Here is an 18,748-nt window from a genome sequence, read left to right as displayed (position 1 = left end):
ACATTGTACCTATAGTCAACAATACTGTATTGTACACTTAAAAATTTGCTAAGAGGGTAGATCTTGCTTAAATGTTCTTACTACAATAAAATATAATTGATAAAGCAATAGAAAAGGATTCCTATACATAAAAAGGTCAATACCTAATTTCCATTTAATTAAAAGCAATTAACAATTTACACACAGGCCGGGCGCGGTGGCTCAAGCCTGTAATCCCAGCACTTTGGGAGGCCGAGACGGGTGGATCACGAGGTCAGGAGATCGAGACCATCCTGGCTAACACGGTGAAACCCCGTCTCTACTAAAAAAATACAAAAAAATTAGCCGGGCGAGGTGGCGGGCGCCTGTAGTCCCAGCTACTCGGGAGGCTGAGGCAGGAGAATGGCGTGAACCCGGGAGGCGGAGATTGCAGTGAGCTGAGATCTGGCCACAGCACTCCAGCCTGGGCGGCAGAGCGAGACTCCGTCTCAAAAAAAAAAAAAAAAAAAAAAAAAAAAACAAAAAAACAATTTACACACAAGAAAATTTCTGTTATTGAGGCAGCTATAGGATATAGAAGAAATTTCCCAACTCACTTTGCAAAGTGCACATAGTCTTGAATCCACACGCGTAATGTAAATAATTTACTTTTAAGAAACTGAAACAGAAAAATTCTATAATCATCTCAAAAGATCCTGACGTTTCTTTTTGATAATTTAATACCCCTTTCTGATTTTTATCAAATGCTAGGAAGCTAATAGGTAAGGAAAAGTCCCTAACTTGATAAAAATACCTACCAGAAATCCAAATCAAAAATCATACTAATTAGGAAATTTTGGAGAGCTTCTCATTAAACTCAGAAACATGATAATATCATTATTAATGTATTGTTCCACACTGTTTTGGAGGGCCTGGCCAACTGAACAAGTTAGGTGATTTGATAAGTTAGTTTAATATGCATAACAGCATGGCTGTCCCGAGGCATGCAGGAGGCGATGGGCTGAGTGCTGACTGCAGCTCCCTCAAGGACCTGCCATGCATGGATTATGCACCAAGTCTGTTCAAGTCTGTTGAGGCAGTGAGGGGTCAGGGGGCAGCAATCCCCTGTTTGGCCTGCCAGGTGAAGCCTTTGTAATTGCCAATGGCGGGGCCTGACAGATTACACATAGGATTTTGGCCTGGAGCCCAAATAATTCCTCAACTCCATCCTTTGATTTTTTCAGAGCCCAAGCGAGAAACATAGGCTACCCCATCACGGACCTGAATGGGTTGGATTTTGATGGTCTGTGTTAGGAGCCAGGTTATTAGTCTGCAGTTACAACGGACCATGGTCAGGATCAAGATCACTCCTAGCAGGATGATCAAGCCTGCCTGCAATATAGAACACAACCATGAGCCCCAGTGTGACCATTTGTTCCCATAGCCCATTGAGTCTGCTTTAGAGAGACAGGCTTTTTTCCTAAGCCTGACAATGAACTGTTCTACTTTGCCAGTCTCACTGATCAAGACGCAACATGAAGTGTTGCCAGTTGCATGGGCCTCTGCTTGGCCAGCAGTATGTCAAGGACTATGTACTTATTCAACACTAGTTAGGCCTGGGAATTGAGGCTTGCCCATCGTGCCTCCAAAGCTGAAACAGCAGCATTCATGACCTCAGTGAGGGTCAAAGACAGGTTGTGCACAGTGTTTTCTAGTTAAATGACCCAACAGTGGGAATTGCCTGGAGTCCATCTTTTTTTTTTTTTTTTTTTGAGACGGAGTTTCGCTCTGTTGCCCAGGCTGGAGTGCAATGACGTTATCTTGGTTCACCTGCAACCTCCGCCTCCTGGGTTCAAGCGACTCTCCTGCCTCAGCGTCCTGAGTAGCTGGGATTACAGGCACTCACCACCATGCCCGGCGAATTTTTGTATTTTTTTTAGTGGAGACGGAGTTTCACCATGTTGGCCAGGTTGGTCTTAAACTCCTGACCTCAAGCGATTCACCTGCCTCAGCTCCCAAAGTGGTGGGATTACAGGCATGAGCCACTGCACCTGGCCAGGCATGCTTTTGGTAAAGGAAGTAACACTGCAAGGGAACACATATAGTGCTGAGAGTGTAAATGTCATAAATTACCACAGGGGTCAACCACGCAGAAGTCCCTCCTCTTGGGCAAAATCCTTAAGTGGAATTGAAAAGTCCATGTAAGATGGGAGCAAGTGTCTCCACTAATGAGGCCATAATAGCCCTGATGGTGGATTCCAGTCCCCTTTTCCCAGATGTTCCAGTTGCCTTCAACTTGGGCAGGAGCAAGCTGACATCTCAGAATGCGTTCTGCTCCTGCAGTGTCAGAGTCCAGTCACAGCATTGCATCGTGTGCAGATTAATATGGTTGGGGTAGCTTAGGTACCAGAAAAATCCGTGTTTACAGAAATGTTTGTTTGCAGCATCCAGAGGCACAGGAACAAAATATTTATTTATGGGGACACATCCAGCATTTTGTCAAATTCAGTGGGGGAACTGCCTGGGCAGGCATATCAATGAATTTAGTGACTTGGAAGTCACACAGTCTATTCTGTAGGAGAGAGAGAAGGAAGGTTAGATTCCCACTTATCCCTCCTCTGTACCCTGGCTCATGGGTTCATAGGCGCTCAAGTCCTGTCAGTTGGGGGAATTTTCCCCACCCACTGTGACTTGGGTGAGGGTAGCATCTTCCAACTATCCTCCAGGGAGGTGGGTTGTAATCTGGTCTGGATCCTCTGATGACTAAAAAAAAAAAAATAGTTTCTCTTCTATACATTGATATTCATCCCTTGAAAACAATCAGGCAAAGCAACAAAGCCACTTTATGGAAAATGTTGAATTAGAAGCTTCAAGTTGATAGTGATTATTTTTTGCAGGCAAAAAAATCCATGCTCAGCACCAAAGGGATGACTGATGAAGAGGGTTACTGTCTCACATGCCTTGTTTTTTAATAGCTATTCTAATCTCTCACCTATCTGAGTCTTTAGAAAGGAATTGAAGGGGAAGGGGGACCCTTGTAGGGTTCCCCAGAGAGACTGAGGCTGTGCAATAGAAGGAAGCAGGTAGACAGTCTGATCAAATATGCAGTGCAAATGGACTGCCCCTTCGAGGAATTGCCACACCGGAACCCCGGACTGTTACCCTGAGATGCATAGTCTAGGCCGAGGTTCTTTTATTCCCTCCCGTCAGTCACTTCACCCTGTCCTTCAATTGTCTACTAAAACACTCAATCATCCCTGCCGCTTGGAGGTGATAGAGAGCATAGGGCATCTATCATATATGCCCCATGCTTGGGCCCATTGATGTGTGGCTTGGGCCACAAATCTGGGGCCATTATCAGATGCATTCTATGCCTGGAAATCCACCATCTAAGATCTGAATTGTGTCACCGACTGATTGACCTGACCTCAAAAGGAGGTTATTTATTTATTTATTTATTTATTTTTGAGACAGAGTCTCACTCTGTCACCCAGCTTGGAGTGCAGTGGCTTGATCTCACTGCTACCTCCACCTGCCAGGTTCAAGTGATTCTTATGCCTCAGCCTCCCGAGTAGCTGGAATTACAGGCATGCACCACCACGTCTGGCTAATTTTTATATTTTTAGTACAGACAGGGTTTCACCATGTTGGCTAGCCTGGTCTTGAACTCCTAACTTCAAGTGATCCACCCACCTCGGCCTCCCAAAGTGTTGGGATTACAGGCATGAGCCACCATGCCTGGCCATGAGGAGATTTAGTTGGACTTGATAACCATCTGGAGTATCACGAACAAAGCTAGAAATCTGAGTCTGGTTGCAATCATCTGCTGCTTCCACTTCCTCATCATAGACCCAGGGGAACACCACGGTAGCCTGCCACAGCTCCAGGTTTGGAGTGAGGCGTGGGTTCCAGGCAGCTCCTGCAGACCCTGCTGCTGCAGGCCAGGTCAGCTGTCCTTGCCCAGGCGTGAATCATGGGCATGTATCTCCCTGCTGGGTTTCCGCTTTGCTGCTGTTTCCTGGCCCTTTGGCCAAAGAGAGAAGGCTTTTCTTTTTGTTCCTTATTTGTTCTTCTTTTTTTTTTTTTTTTTTTGAGACGGAGTCTCGCTCTTGTTGCTCAGGCTGGAGTGCAATGGCACAATCTTGGCTTACCACAACCTCCGCCTCCCAGGTTCAAGCAATTCTCCTGCCTCAGCCTCCTGAGTAGCTGGGATTACAGGCATGCACCACCACGCCCAGCTAATTTTGTATTTTTAGTAGAGACAGGGTTTCTCCATGTTGAGGCTGGTCTCGAACTCCCAGCCTCAGTTGATCCGCCCACCTCGGCTTCCCAAAGTGTTGGGGTTACAGGAATGAGCCACTGGGCCCAGCCATTTGTTCTTTTTAATTTAGGCCTGTTGGTGGTTCTGGATTGCAGGCCTCTTTCGTTTTCAGTCTGGCATGTGTGGGAATAAAAAGACAGCCCAGGGCACAAACAGAGTGTTATTCCTGCCTCTGGGTCCTCAGCCAGTCTGCCTCTACTTTCCGCCTCTTAGGGTTGTTGTGTGATTGTCTGTTGATTTATTCCCAGGGTATTTAGGTGTACTTAGAGGTGAGAAGCAGGGGAAAGTGAATCTATGCCATCATGTCTTGGAACTGGAAGACCACCCCAACCCCACACACACTGGAATTGCAGAAGAAAAATAAGATGATAATTTGAATGAAAAAAACATATTATTATGCAATCATTAAATGTTTGGACGGAAAGTGTTCTTAGACATCCTCTAGTCTAATTTCTCACATTTGAAAATGTTGAAGTTGGACTAAGAGCTGAATCGACCAGCCTCACCCCCAGTTCAGCTGCCTGACTCCCCAGCCTGTGTTCTCGCCATTGCACACCAGGGTCTGTCCTGCAGCTTTGAAAAAATGTGAACTTCATGTTCTGCTCAGATCCCAACCCTCCCACACCAGTTTGCTAAGAGTCTGTTCTGGCTGCAGAAATTGCAAAAGTTGTGTCAACTGGAACGCTGGCAAAATGTTCTTCATTTGACTTTCATTGTTTTTTGGAATTTTGGGGGGCCAGGGATAGGGGCAAGAAAGGAGCTGCAATTGCCCTTGGGTAAGATTTGCTTAGAATTTTAGGAAGAAGTCAGCTTGGTGCGGTGGCTCACGCCTGTATCCCAGCACTTTGGGAGGCCGAGGTGGGTGGATCACGAGACCAGGAGTTCAAGACCAGCCTGGCCAAGATGGTGAAACCCCATCTCTACTAAAAATACAAAAATTAGCCAGGCGCAGTGGCAGGCGCCTGTAATCCCAACTGCTCTGGAGGCCGAGGCAGGAGAATTGCTTGAACTGGCGGGGTGTTAGGTTGCTTCTGGAGCCTGCTGAGAGCTCACTGGGTCCCCGTAGCATCCAGGCTGAAGGCTCCTTCCTTCTGTCTGTGACCTTGACCCTCAGCTCCACATTTCCCCAGGGGCTGCACAGCAGCCTAATGGATTCTGAGATTCCTCATTAGCACAACCTATTTTTTTTTGACACAGAGTCTCACTCTGTTGCCCAATGCAGTGGTGTGATCTTGGCTCACTGCAACCTCTGCCTCCCAGGTTCAAGTGATTCTCATGCCTCAATCTCCCAATTAGCTGGGACTACAGACACATGCCACCATTCCTGGCTAATTCTTGTTCTTTTTTTTTTTTTTTTTTTTGAGATGGAGTCTCGCTCTGTTGCCCAGGCTGGAGTGCAGTGGCGAGATCTTGGCTCACTGCAACCTCCACCTCCCAAGTTCAAGCAATTCTCCTGCCTCAGCCTCCCGAGTAGCTGGGACTACAGGCGCCCGCCACCATACCTGGCTAATTTTTTAATATATTTAGTAGAGACAGGGTTTCACTGTTTTAGTCAGGATGGTCTCAATCTCCTGACCTCGTGATCGGCCTCCCAAAGTGCTGGGATTACAGGTGTGAGCCACTGCGCCCGGCCAATTTTTGTATTTTTAGTAGAGATGGGGGTCTCACTATGTTGGCCAGGCTGGTCTTGGACTCCTGGCCTCAAGTGATCCACCTGCTTCAGCCTCCCAAACTGGTGGGATTACAGGTGTGAGTTGCTGTACCTGGACAGCACAACCTATTAATGAATGACAGCCTTGACTTTTGAGGATAAAACATTCCATTTCCTTAGTATAGTAATTAAAAATCTCTCTCTTTTTCTACTATTTTGGTAATTAAGCAGGTAAAGAAAAATATCCAGAACAATATAATAGGGAGTAGAGAAAGAAAATCCTGAGGAACCACGCCCTGTGGGTGGATCGAGTGCAGGGGTCCTTGGGTGTTGCTGGTTGCAGGAAGGCCCCAGCAGAAGGGGGCTTTGATGAGCATCCACCTTGCATGCCGAGTGAATGTCTGTCCAGATGAGGTGCAGATGTAGCTGACAATGGAGGCGATTGTAATGGACTATCCCAAGTAGCAACATCATCAATTTAGGTTTTCAGCCTGAGTGAGACTTTCAGTTAATACTCAAAACAAGATGCACATTTTCCTTCAGAAATTCATTGACAGTGTTTTCACTTTGGCGCTATTGATCTATGATATTAGAAGGCTGAGATGCAGAGGAGACACCATTGTGTAATTTCTAATGGCTGCTCTTTTTGTCCGTATCTGTTCATTGTTCTATCCATGCTGTTCTGCCACGCCCCTTTTTCACTTACCAACACGTTGGAGATTACTCCCTATCATAGCATTTCCTCTCCTATTCTCTAGCCTGCCTCATCACTCTCTTAATGGTATCATTTTTCCGAAAAGAAGCTCTTAATTCTAAAATGATCCCGTTGATGTTTTTTCCCCTTAGGGTGAGCACTTTTTGTGTCCTTTTTGAGTTTTTGTCTACTCCAATATCATAAAGACATTCTCTTAGGATTGCTCATAAAGTTTTATTGCTTCCTCTTTCTTTGAGACAGAGTCTTACTCTGTTGCCCAGGCTGGAGTGCAGTGGTGTGATCTTGGCTCACTACAACCTCTGCCTCCTGGGTTCAAGCGATTCTCATGCCTCAGTCTCATGAGTAGCTGGGTCTACAGGTGCCCCCCACCATGCCCAGCTAAGTTTTGTATTTTTAGTAGAGGTGGGGGTTTTGCCATGTTGGTCAGGCCGGTCTTGAACTCCTGACCTCAAGTGATCCGCCCACCTTGGCCTCCCAAAGTGCTGGGATTACAGGCGTGAGCCACTGCGCCTGGTCAGTTGCTTCCTTTTTATATTTAGATTGACTATCCACTTGGATTTGAATTTTGTGTGAGTAGGAAATCAAGGTTCATTTTATTTTTATATGGCTATCTTGTTGATCTGTCATTATTTATTATAAAGACCATCCTTTTTTCATTTCACCTCAGTGTCACCTTTATTCATGTATCAAGTGAGAATACAGTGTGAGACTTTAAAAAATTAATAGATTATTTTAATTTTATTTTTTCCAAATGATTGCATTTATTGTAAACAAGGGTACAGATCCTAGACTCAGAAACACAACAGATTCTAAGCTAAGACAGCTTTGGTGAAACAGTAATAGAGGGAGGAGGAACATCGAGGTATTCATGTCTGGGCCAGAGCTGCCATCCAGGGCCCCATACCCCACCTTTGGTCCAGATGGCCCCTTGGCCCAGGTGTCCCTGCTGCCAGAACACCCTGGACTGGGGTACAGGAGTTGCATATTCCATGGGACTGGTGTCAGGGGAAGCAGGGACTCAAAGTTGCCAGGTTGTCCATCTCTCTGAGCCAATTTCCCTTCACAATCCTGGGGTTTCAGTCTCATATCAACTAATCATGTTTTAAAACAGAAAACAGGCAACATGTTTGGCTAAAATAAAATGAAAACACTGCAGGGAAGAGACCTGAGTGTGCTGGTGGACAGGAGCCCTGCTCACCTGTGGGAAGGGCAGGGCCAGTAAGGGCAGCAGAGCTTCCTGGGGGCAGCTAGGCTGTGTGTGGATGTGGCCCTCCGGGTGGTCCCAGGAAAGATGCAGGGACAGGGGACAGTCCAGGCAGACAGCTATCAGGTGAGTAGGGCTCTGCCTGAGGTGTTCTGGCATCAGGAGGCTGCCTGACCCCCAACAGGCATGACACAGGCTCCAGGGAGCAATGGGACATCTGCCTAAAGGATCAAAGCCCACCTTGGTTAGATCCCAAGCTTCGCCTGCATCACCTCGAGCAGCAGCTGGCTATGCTGCCAAAACCAGGACACATCTGCATCATACAGAAAGCTGCGCCACCCTGGTGTGACAGGCCATACTTGGTCACCCTAGGGTAAGCTGGAGAAGAACTCCAGATGTGCTCTGGAGAACCCCCATCTCTCAGGGGCCACCTCACAAGGTGTCCCCACTACCCCATTCTTTGAGTTTGGCTTGAGATTTTAGGAAGCATAATTTCAGGTGAGGAAGAAAACAAAGTCTGGTCCCAGCCCACTCTGGCAAGGATCGTTCCCCACCTCGTCAGCATCAGAGGAAGCCACATATACAGGCAGGACACACACAGCACGCATGGGCCGTAAGGAACTGTGCCTGCACACCACTCACACACACACAACATAACCAAGTGGCAGCCAGAGAGGCCGGGGGATGCTCAGAGGGGCGCCTTCGGGGCATCCATGTAGGCCAGGTTGTAAGGAGGCTGGCTGGCAGGGTAGGGCGTGGCTCCTCCTCCAGCCAAGGTCTCGTGGTAGGCCGGTGGGCCCATGAGCTGGGCCGGGTAAGGTGGTGGGTACTGCATTAGGTAGGGTGCTGCTGGCATCCCTGGCTGAGGCGGCATTGTGTGGTAGCCCTGGTAATTTGGTCCAGGGTAGCTGGGTGACACACTTGGAGGGACGTCGTTGGCGGCATGTCTTGTACAGAAAGCAGCAGGAGCAGGTGAAACAGATGATGATAGTGACGACAGACAGCACGAAGATGGTCAGGCCAACGGCCAAGGTTGCTCCGAACCCCGTGTTAGGCTCTGCCTTCATCCAGAGGCCTCCTGTACCCCTGGGCTTCTCCTCTTCCCATCGTGGGCCACTCAGTTTCAACTTCCTCCCCTTTTAGAGAAAAGGAAAGCAAATCTCCTCCAGATGACGTTGGCCACAGGAGGCACCAACAGGTTATCTTTTCTTTCTTTCTTTCTTTCTTTCTTTCTTTCTTTCTTTCTTTCTTTTTCTTTCTTTCTTTCTCTTTCTTCCTTCCTTCCTTCTTCCTTCCTTCCTTCCTTCCTCCTCCCTCCCTCCCTCCCTCCCCCCTTCCCTTCCTTCCCTCCCCTCCCCTCCCCTCCCCTCCCCTCCCCTCCCCTCCCCTCCCCTCCCCTCCCCTCCCCTCCCCTCCTTCTTTCTTTCTTTCACACAGAGTCTCGCTCTGTCGCCCAGGCTGGAATGCAGTGGTTGGATCTCGGCTCACTGCAAGCTCCATCTCCCAGGTTCACACCATTCTCCTGCCTCAGCCTCCCGAGTAGCTGGGACTACAGGCGCCCGCCACCACACCCAGCTAGTTTTTTGTATTTTTTACTAGAGACGGGGTTTCACCGTGTTAGCCAGGATGGTTTCGATCTCCTGACCTTGTGATCCGCCGTCTCGGCCTCCCAAAGTGCTGGGATTACAGGCTGAGCCACCGCGCCCGGCCACCAACAGGTATTTTTTTTTTTTTTTTTTTTTTTTTTGAGGCGGAGTCTCGCTCTGTCTCCCGGACTGGAGTGCAGTGGCCGGATCTCAGCTCACTGCAAGCTCGCCTCCGGGTTTACGCCATTCTCCTGCCTCAGCCTCCGAGTAGCTGGGACTACAGGCGCCCGCCACCACACCCAGCTAGTTTTTTGTATTTTTTACTAGAGACGGGGTTTCACGTGTTAGCCAGGATGGTTTCGATCTCCTGACCTTGTGATCCGCCGTCTCGGCCTCCCAAAGTGCTGGGATTACAGGCTTGAGCCACCGCGCCCGGCCACAACAGGTTATTTTTTTTTTTTTTTTTTTTTTTTTGAGGCGGAGTCTCGCTCTGTCTCCCGGACTGGAGTGCAGTGGCCGGATCTCAGCTCACTGCAAGCTCCGCCTCCCGGGTTTACGCCATTCTCCTGCCTCACCTCCCGAGTAGCTGGGACTACAGGCGCCCGCCACCTCGCCCAGCTAGTTTTTTGTATTTTTAGTAGAGACGGGGTTTCACCGTGTTAGCCAGGATGGTCTCGATCTCCTGACCTCGTGATCCACCGTCTCGGCCTCCCAAAGTGCTGGGATTACAGGCTTGAGCCACCGCGCCCGGCCACCAACAGGTTATTTTTTAAGAACAGTTTTAGGTTTAGAGAAAAAATAGAGCGGATTAGCTGGGCATGGTGGTGTGCACCTGTCGTCCCAGCTTATTCATATGCTTATTTGCCATCTGCATATCTTTTTGTGAGGTGTCTGTTCAGATCTCTTTCCCACTTTTCAATCGGGTTGTTTTCTTATTGTTGAGTCTTAACAGATTAGCTTAATTAGATTGGCTTTGGGAGGCTGAGGCGAGAGGATCGCTTGAGCACAGGAGGCAGAGGTTGCAGTGAGTTGAGATCACACCACTGCACTCTAGCCTAGGTGACAGAGAGAGACCCTGTCTCAGAAAGAAAAAAAAAAGAGCAGAAAGTAGAGAGTTCCCAGATACACTCTGCCTCCCACCCTTCTCCCCTCCCCACACTTTCCTGTTATTAACATCTTGCATTAGTGTGGTACATTTGTTACAAGTGATGGACCAATATTGATATTGTAGGGGAGGACAATCTGTTTTCCTTCTACCCTTCTAAGTTCATGACTGAGAACCCTATAGCAGAAGACAGATTAATAAGAGAAAAGTGCATAAACATATTTAAGTTTTATGTGACATGGAAGCCTTTATAAGGAAATGAAGACTCCAAGAAGCAGTTACAGTTTGATGTAGGTTTGATAGAGGGTGGACAGTTGTGGAGAATATGGTAGAGCAAAGAGTTTGAAGTAAGTGTAGTCCGCTGGGGGAAGCTTATCAAGGCCCGTTTGTTTAGTTAGATTCCTCTCTGTGTCCCTTCACCTTCAGAGATACGGATGCTCCTTTCCACCAGGTATAGTGAGGGCATCTCTCACCTGAGGGTCTTATGACTTGGCTTCAGGGGAAGGTCAGAAAACCCTTCCCACACATGCTGCTTTTGCAAATTCCTTCAGCTTAAAATATTCAATATGTCATTCTGTTAGTCTGTTCTTGCATTGCTATAAAGAAATACCCGAGGCTGGGTAATCTATAAAGAAAAGAGTTTTAATTGGCTCATGGTTCCACAGACTGTATAGGAAGCATGATGTTGGCATCTACTCTGCTTCTGGGGAGGCCTCAGGAAACTTACAATTATGGTGGAAGACAAAGGGGGAGTGAGACATCTCACGTGGCTGGAGCAGGGGAAGTGAGAGAGCAGGGAGGTGTCACATATCTTTTTTTTTTTTTTGAGACGGAGTCTTGCTGCGTTGCCCCGGCTGGAGTGCAGTGGCCGGATCTCAGCTCACTGCAAGCTCCGCCTCCCGGGTTCCCGCCATTCTCCTGCCTCAGCCTCCCGAGTAGCTGGGACTACAGGCGCCCGCCACCTCGCCTGGCTAGTTTTTTTGTATTTTTAGTAGAGACGGAGTTTCACCATGTTAGCCAGGATGGTCTCGATCTCCTGACCTCGTGATCCGCCCGTCTTGGCCTCCCAAAGTGCTGGGATTACAGGCTTGAGCCACCGCGCCCGGCCGTGCCACATATTTTTAAACAATCAGATATCATGAGAATTCTGTCATGCAGATGGCACTATGGGGATGGTGCTAAACTCTTAGAAATTAAACTATTAGAAACCACCCCCAAGATCCAATCACCTCCCACCAGGCCCCGCCTCCAACATTAGGAATTACAATTGGGCAGGAGTTTGGGTGAGGACACAAATCCAAACCATGTCAGTCATGGTGCCATATTTTGTGGTAGCATGTCCTGAATCCCATCAATAAATTATTCTTTTTTTTTTTTTTTTTTTTTTTTGAGAAGGAGTCTCGCTCTGTCACCCAAGCTGGAGTGTAGTGGCCGGATCTCAGCTCACTGCAAGCTCCGCCTCCCGGGTTCACGCCATTCTCCTGCCTCAGCCTCCCTAGTAGCTGGGACTACAGGCACCTGCCACCTCGCCCGGTTTTTTTTTTTTGTACTTTTTAGTAGAGACGGGGTTTCACTGTGTTAGCTAGATGGTCTCGATCTCCTGACCTTGTGATCCGCCCGCCTCGGCCTCCCAAAGTGCTGGGATTACAGGCTTGAGCCACCGCGCCCTGCCCCATCAATAAATTATTCTGAACTAAAGTTCCATAGTTTCCATTAGGGTTTACTTTTGGTGTTGTACATCCTACTGGTTTTACCAAATGAATAATGCCATGTGGAACCGTTACAATATTATACAGAATAATTTCACTCCCCTAAAAATTCCTTGTGTGGAACCTACTTACCCTTCCTCCCCTGAGTCCCTGGCAACCACTGATGTTTTTACTGTCTCTATAGTGTTTTTCAGAATGTCACACAGTTGGAATCATACAGGAGGTGGACTCTCCAGATTGGCTTCTTTCACATAGTAATATTTATTTAAGGCTCTTCCATGCCTTTTCATGGTTTGATAGCTCATTTCTTTTTGTTGCTGAATAATAATCTATGGTATGGATGTGCCACAGTTTATCCATTCATTTATTGAGGGACATCTTGGTTGCTTCCAACTTTTGGCAGTTATGAATTACAAATAAAGCTAGTATAAACATTCATGTTCAGGTTTTTTGGGGACATAAGTTTTCAACTAATTTGGGCAAATATCTAGAAACGTGATTGCTGGATCCTGCGGTAAGCATATGCTTTGACCAGGTGCGGTGGCTCATGCCTGTAATCCCAGCACTTTGGGAGGCTGAGGTGGGATCACCTGAGATCAGGAGTTTAAGACCAGCCTGGCTAATACAGTGAAACTCCATCTCTACTAAAAAAAAATACAAAAATTAGCTGGGCGTGGTGGCGTGTGCCTGTAATACCAGCTACTCAGGAAACTGAGGCAGGAGAATCGCTTGAACCTGGGAGGCGGAGGTTACATTGAGCCAAGATGGCGCCACTGCACTCCAGCCTGGGCAATAGAGTGAGACTCTGTCTCAAAAAAAAAAAGAAAAAATGGCCGAGATCCCACCACTACATTCCAGCCTGGGCAACAAGAGCAAAACTCCATCTCAAAAGAAAAAAAAAAAGAAAAGAAAATTCTGGAAAAGCTAGTTCAGTGACATGAATATTGGAATGAGAGCCTAACAAACTCAATTTCTTCCTTTCTAAATCCATAGTATGGATTCTTGTCTGCAGTAGTTTTTTTGAGAAAGCAGAAGGGGTAGGTATTGGCAATCAACAAGCTGCAGAATATACCGATTGAGGTCAGTAACTGCAAATGCCCCATGACCGTCTGATCATTTTAATACCAAAAGAAAAAATTAAAATCCCAACTGCTAAAACCTTTGTCTTAGACAACTGTTTGAGTCTCTCCCTACAAGGCCCAGAAAGGAATTAGATACATGTGAATGCAATCTGTTTCCCTTCCCTTGCAGCGCTCTGGAGGAGGAGTCTAGGACAGTAGTCAAGACCAGCTGCCAGAGAGTCAAAGAAGGGGGAGCAGCCCCATGGAATCCAGAAACCATACCACCCTGGCCCATAGGTTAGTTATATACAACCTCCCAAGCTGGCAACAAAGGGCATGCACATTCGGGGGATTTTGGTTTCACTGTCAGTGTTTATCTTTGAAGGGTGTCACATCCAGATGAATGGGAAGGGTGTGTTGCAGTTGAGCTGAGGTTTGGTCTTTCTTGACATTTTTAGGGACACTTACAGGTCCAAACCTGCTTTCAGCCGGCTGGTGGGCATGGTAGGAGACACAATAGTCTCAGGACCAGACCTTTAGGTGGGAGCTGAGATTCGAGAGAGGATTCAAACCACTTGAGATTGAATCAAAGCAGACCTGTCCTCATTCTGTGCTGGGCAGGAGCCAGCTCTCCATGTCCCTACAGCTCTGGCAACACCTCCGGATCTTTCAGCTTCCCTGGGACTAAGGACCATGCACATTATTAATTCTGATATAAATAGTCACACAGACACATGTCTCAAGATGAGGGTGAGAAGTTGGTTACAGCAAATGAAGTAATAACGATCTCTGTGCTTCACAATAGGAATTCAACCAACCTGAGGTTTATAATTCACTTATTAACTCTTTTTATTTTTATTTTTTGTTGAGATGGAGTGTCCCTCTGTCACCCATGCTGGAGTGCAATGGTGTCAGTTTGGCTCACTGCAACCTCCTGGGCTCAAGTGAGTCTCGTGCCTTGAGTGGCTGAGACTACAGGCACATGCCACCATGCCCAACTAATTTTTTTGTATTTTTAGTAGAGATGGGGTTTTGCCATGTTGGCTAGGCTGGTCTCAAACTCCTAGCCTCAAGTGATCCGCCCACCTCAATCTCTTCAAGCGCTGAGATTACAGGGGTAAGCCACTGTGCCTGGCCATAATTCACTTATTGGCCTTTTATATATACATATATATATATATATGATATGACTGGGAGAATCTAGGGTCGGTGCCTTACAAATGGCACAAGTTGAAGCCCTGAGACTCCCACTCCCACCCTGCTCCCCCATTCTCAGTACTGCCCCTCAGAGGCCTCCAGCAGCTCATCCATTTCTGCTAGGCTGGGCCTGGGTACACGCAGGGAGATGTGTACAGAGGCTAAGAGCAGAAACTCTCGAGTGAGACACTCCTGAGTTCATGCACTGGCCCTGCCATTTGTCAGCTAATTGATGCATTTAATTGCATCATCTGTATGTAAGCCTAATAATTTGTAGCCATCTTAGAGATGTTGTGAGCTTAAATAACATGGTAGTGAATATTTATTTATTTATTTAATTTATTTATTTGTTATTTAGACAGGGCCTTGCTCTGTCACCCAGGCTGGAGTGCAGTGGCGTGATCATGGCTCACTGCAGCCTTGACCTCCCACACTCAAGTTATCCTCTCACCTCAGCCTCCTGAGTAGCTTGAGACAACAGATGCACGCCACCATACCTGACTAGTTTTTAAATTTTTTCTGCAGAGACGGTGTCTCCCTGTGTTGCCTAGGCTGGCCTCGATCTGTTGGGCTCAAGCGATCCTCCTGCCTTGGTCTTCCAGAGTGCTGGGATTACTGGTGTGAGCCACTGCACCCACAGCCTATTTACTGAGAACTGTGGAGGGCCCAGGCATTATTCTAAGAGCTCCAGCTGTTTTATCTCCCACATTTTTGCTCAGGTAGGAGTTCCAAAGCTGGAGCTTGAAGACTCATATTTTTAGAAAATTTGCAGTGAATTCTGAGGTGGGTCAGATTGAGATTCATGGCTATGCATTCATGCTTAGGCGGTGACTAACCACTCAGGGTTTTAGAGACAAACAGACCTCATTCTGTCACTCACTGACTGAGTAGGGCCAAGTCTTTCAACCTGTCTAAGCCTCAGTGTCCTCATCCATAAAATGGGACCAATCGTAGCATCCACTTCTGAGAACTGTTCAGAAGTGGAAATGAGCCAGTTTAGGTGGCTGTGTCTGGCATACACCAATGGTTTGATAAGTATTAGCTTGTGCCTTTATTGGGCCAACTCCTTTTTGTTAGGTGACTGAGAAACCAAGGACCTTCTGATCTTTATTCATCGTTCACTATTAGTTTAAATTTGTTGCTCTTCCATCCACATGATTCATTCCAAATCCTAAGTGTTGGAGAAACGGAGTTAGTGTGTCATAGAAAAATCTGTTTTTGGCCCAGCAGGACTGAGTTTGACTCCATGTAACTGTTTGAGCCTTAGTTTCTTCATCCATAACATGGGAGAACAATACCCTGAATTGCTGCAAGAATTAGAGATAGTTCATGTCAAGGTGTAACATATAGGTAATGTGTTATTGCTGGTGTTCTGGTTATAAAATGTACAAGATGTGCAAGCAAAAGGGCAGAAAACCCTTTTTAAAAATTCATGGCTGGGTGTGGTGGCTCACACCTGTAATCCCAGAACTTTGGGAGGCCGAGGTGGGCAGATCACCTGAGGTCGTAAGTTTGAGACCAGCCTGACCAACATGGAGAAACCCTGTCTCTACTAAAAATACAAAATTAGCCAGGCATGGTGGTTCATGCCTATAATCCCAGCAACCCAGGAGGCTGAAGCAGGAGAATCACTTGAACCCGGGAGGCGGAGGTTGCTGTGAGCCGAGATGGCGCCATTGCACTCCAGCCTGGGCAACAAGAGTGAAAATCCATCCCAAAAAAAGGAAAAAAAAAATTCACATGGGAAACAGAGGCGGATGGCAGAGAACAGGGGAGTGGCTAGGCACGGTGGCTCATGCCTGTAATCCTAGCACTTTGGGAGGCCAAGGCGGGTGGATGCCTTGAGGTCAGGAGTTCGAGACCAGTCTGACCAACATGGTGAAAACCCATCTCTACTAAAAATACAAAAATTAGCCAGGCATGGTGGTGGGTGCCTGTAGTCCCAGCTACTTGGGAGGCTGAGAGGCAGGAGAATCACTTGAACCCAGGAGGTGGAGGTTGCAGTGAGCCAAGATTGCACCACTGTACTGCTGCATGGGCAACAGACCGAGACTCCATCTCAAAAAAAAAAAAAAAAAAAAAGAGAACAAGGGAGGGTCTGGGGTTCAGAGCTTTGGGGAACAGACCTCAGTAGCACCAACACTCCAGGATCAGTGCTACAAAGACACGGGTTACAACTAAACTGGAGAACATGGCCAAGGAAGGGAACTGAAGTGTCGTGGCTCAGCCTTGTTTAGGGCTGAGCCAAGTAGCGCTGAGCCAGAACACTTCCTCCTTTTTTTGTGAACAGTCTACCTACATTTCAGCTACAGGGCTGGCTTCACCCAGTCCGTAGGGAGGGAGGAGAGGGCTGGTCTGTGACTTCAGTGCTGAGGTTTGGATCAAGGCAGAGGGAAACTTCCTCTTCCCAGACCCTTTGCAAGAAAGAATGGCATATTACTTGTCACCGACAGGGGTTATTATTACTAAATGGAGTCAGTATAAATGCTTTCCAATAAAGCATGTCCAGTGCTCGGGTTTTTAGTTTTGCACGTCCATGAAATGTCTGCCACTTCCCTCTTCTGAATGGTTGGAAACTGGGCATCTGTTCCTTTAAATAGGAAACATTTCTTGTTCGAGTGAGTCATCTCTGTTCTGCTTTAGGAGTAAAATTTACCCTGCAGTTCATTTTGCTGTGAAGTTTTCTCTTTCTCTCGGAGACCAGGTTCTGCCCTTCTGCTGGAGGAAAGTGTTTTCACAGGTTCTCCTCCTTTTATCTCTTGTGTTTTTTTTTTTCAAGCCCTGCCGAATTTGCTAGTCAACTCAACAGGAAGTGAGGCGGTGGAGGGAGGCAGAAGAGCCAGGGTGGTTATTGAAAGTAAAAGAAACTTCTTCCTGGGAGCCTTTCCCACTCCCTTCCCCACTGAGCACGTGGAGTTAGGCAGGTTAGGGGACTCAGAGACTGCGATGGTGCCAGGAAAGGGTGGAGCGGGTGAGTGCCTGTTGCGGAGGTGGCCTCTTCAACAGGAAACCACATATTTTTGTTTCTTGACTTGCTCTAGAAACAGGGCTGTGGGGGTGGGGAAGCAGCTTGGATCTGCCCTGCTGAGGACACCTCTGGGTGCTGCCTGGCCCAGGTCTCCTGTGGGGTTTCTCTCTGAGCCGTTGCCTCTGATCTTGCTACTTTTTCACTCTGAGCAGTCTCCATTTCCTCTGCTACCTTTTTGTCCTCTCAGCTTCCTTACTGCCTCGAATACAGATACACGGTCTCCCTCCTGTGAACTCGTTTGGAGAGTCCAGAAAACTTTATCAATCCACTTTTTTTCTTTTTCATTTGGCTCTGGGGCCGAGGGTTAAGTTCTTTATTCTGTCGAATCACGATGCCCTGAGGTGCACAGCCCGCTTACCCCTCTTCCGTGTCTTAAGGGTTTCCTTTTATCTCTCCACCCCCTTGCCCTCCTGCCCTCTCTCTTGCTCCCCAAAGATAATTCTCTAATGTTTTGATGTGGATTCGTGAATTTATTTGTATCTTTGCAAAATGTATTTTTCTTTTGTATATGTACACCGTTTTTTAACTATATGATCTCAGGCAAGTAAGTAATTCCTCTGTGCCTCTGTTATCTCATTGTTAAATGGGATTAATAATGCCTCGAGAGGTGAGTGTGAGGCTTGAAGGAGATAATACGCATACATCACTTACTACATGAGTTAGCAATTATTATTGCTTATTAATACTATTGGCATTTTATTTTACTCATTCTGTTTCTATTTCTTTTTTATTTATTTATTTTTTGAGACAAGATCTTGCTTTGTCACCCAAGGCTGGAGTGCAGTGGTGCAATCACAGCTCACTGCAGCCTCGACATCCTGGGATCAAGCAGTGTTCCCATCTCAGCCTTCAGATTAACTGGGACCACAGGCGCGTGCTACCACACCTGGCTAATTCAAAAATCTTTCTTCATAGAGATGGTGTCTCACTATGTTGCCCAGGCTGGTCTCAAACTCCTACGCTCAAGGGATCCTCCCTCCTTGGCCTCCCAAAGTGCTAGGATTACAGGCATGAGCCACTGTGGCCATCTAGGCATTGATGTTATCAGGCCACCTTGACCTAGCCCTTTCTGGTGAAGAGTCCTTTTCAGATACTTCATTCAGTCTTCTCAGCTATGAGTCCCTGCCCTCTGAAAGCTTATATTCTATTTGGGGAAAGACAAAAGGCAGTTTCAAAGAAGAGAGGTGCTTGATTTTCTTTTCCTACTTTTAAC

At 47.1% G+C, this 18,748-nt stretch overlaps 1 protein-coding gene, 1 long non-coding RNA gene and 1 pseudogene across 7 annotated transcripts in view; 1 reads left to right on the top strand and 2 right to left on the bottom strand.

Annotated features, from left to right (window-relative positions):
• CASP8 (caspase 8) overlaps positions 1 to 18,748 on the top strand; it is a 60,145-nt gene that overhangs the window by 16,219 nt on the left and 25,178 nt on the right. For 3 of the 5 annotated variants that reach the window (XR_004441628.1, XM_033230718.1, XM_033230717.1), the window contains exon 1: positions 17,134 to 17,478. The exons of 1 other annotated variant lie outside the window; for it this stretch is intronic. Coding sequence is in view for 2 of the 4 variants with exons in the window: in XM_033230718.1 (XP_033086609.1) it covers positions 17,454 to 17,478 (25 nt within the window). In the remaining 2 variants the exon portion in view is untranslated. Of the gene's footprint in view, positions 1 to 17,133; positions 17,479 to 18,748 lie in introns of those variants that run through there. One more of the 5 variants, XM_033230720.1, reaches the window with a different exon arrangement.
• On the bottom strand, positions 7,387 to 9,037 carry LOC117094662 (annotated as a pseudogene). Its single transcript, XR_004441629.1, has 2 exons — positions 8,498 to 9,037; positions 7,387 to 8,070 (listed from the first exon to the last, which is right to left on the bottom strand). The product of XR_004441629.1 is annotated as a protein shisa-5-like (transcript).
• Positions 7,387 to 18,748, bottom strand: part of LOC117094663 — a 29,698-nt gene continuing 18,336 nt past the window's right edge. The window contains exon 2 of the long non-coding RNA XR_004441630.1: positions 7,387 to 8,089. This is a non-coding gene — a long non-coding RNA (uncharacterized LOC117094663). The remainder of the gene's footprint in view (positions 8,090 to 18,748) is intronic.

Source organism: Trachypithecus francoisi, unplaced genomic scaffold (assembly GCF_009764315.1).
Source record: "Trachypithecus francoisi isolate TF-2019V2 unplaced genomic scaffold, Tfra_2.0 Lachesis_group13, whole genome shotgun sequence".
NCBI classification, from domain to species: domain Eukaryota; kingdom Metazoa; phylum Chordata; class Mammalia; order Primates; family Cercopithecidae; genus Trachypithecus; species Trachypithecus francoisi.
This window is presented reverse-complemented; position numbering and strand designations above follow the sequence as displayed.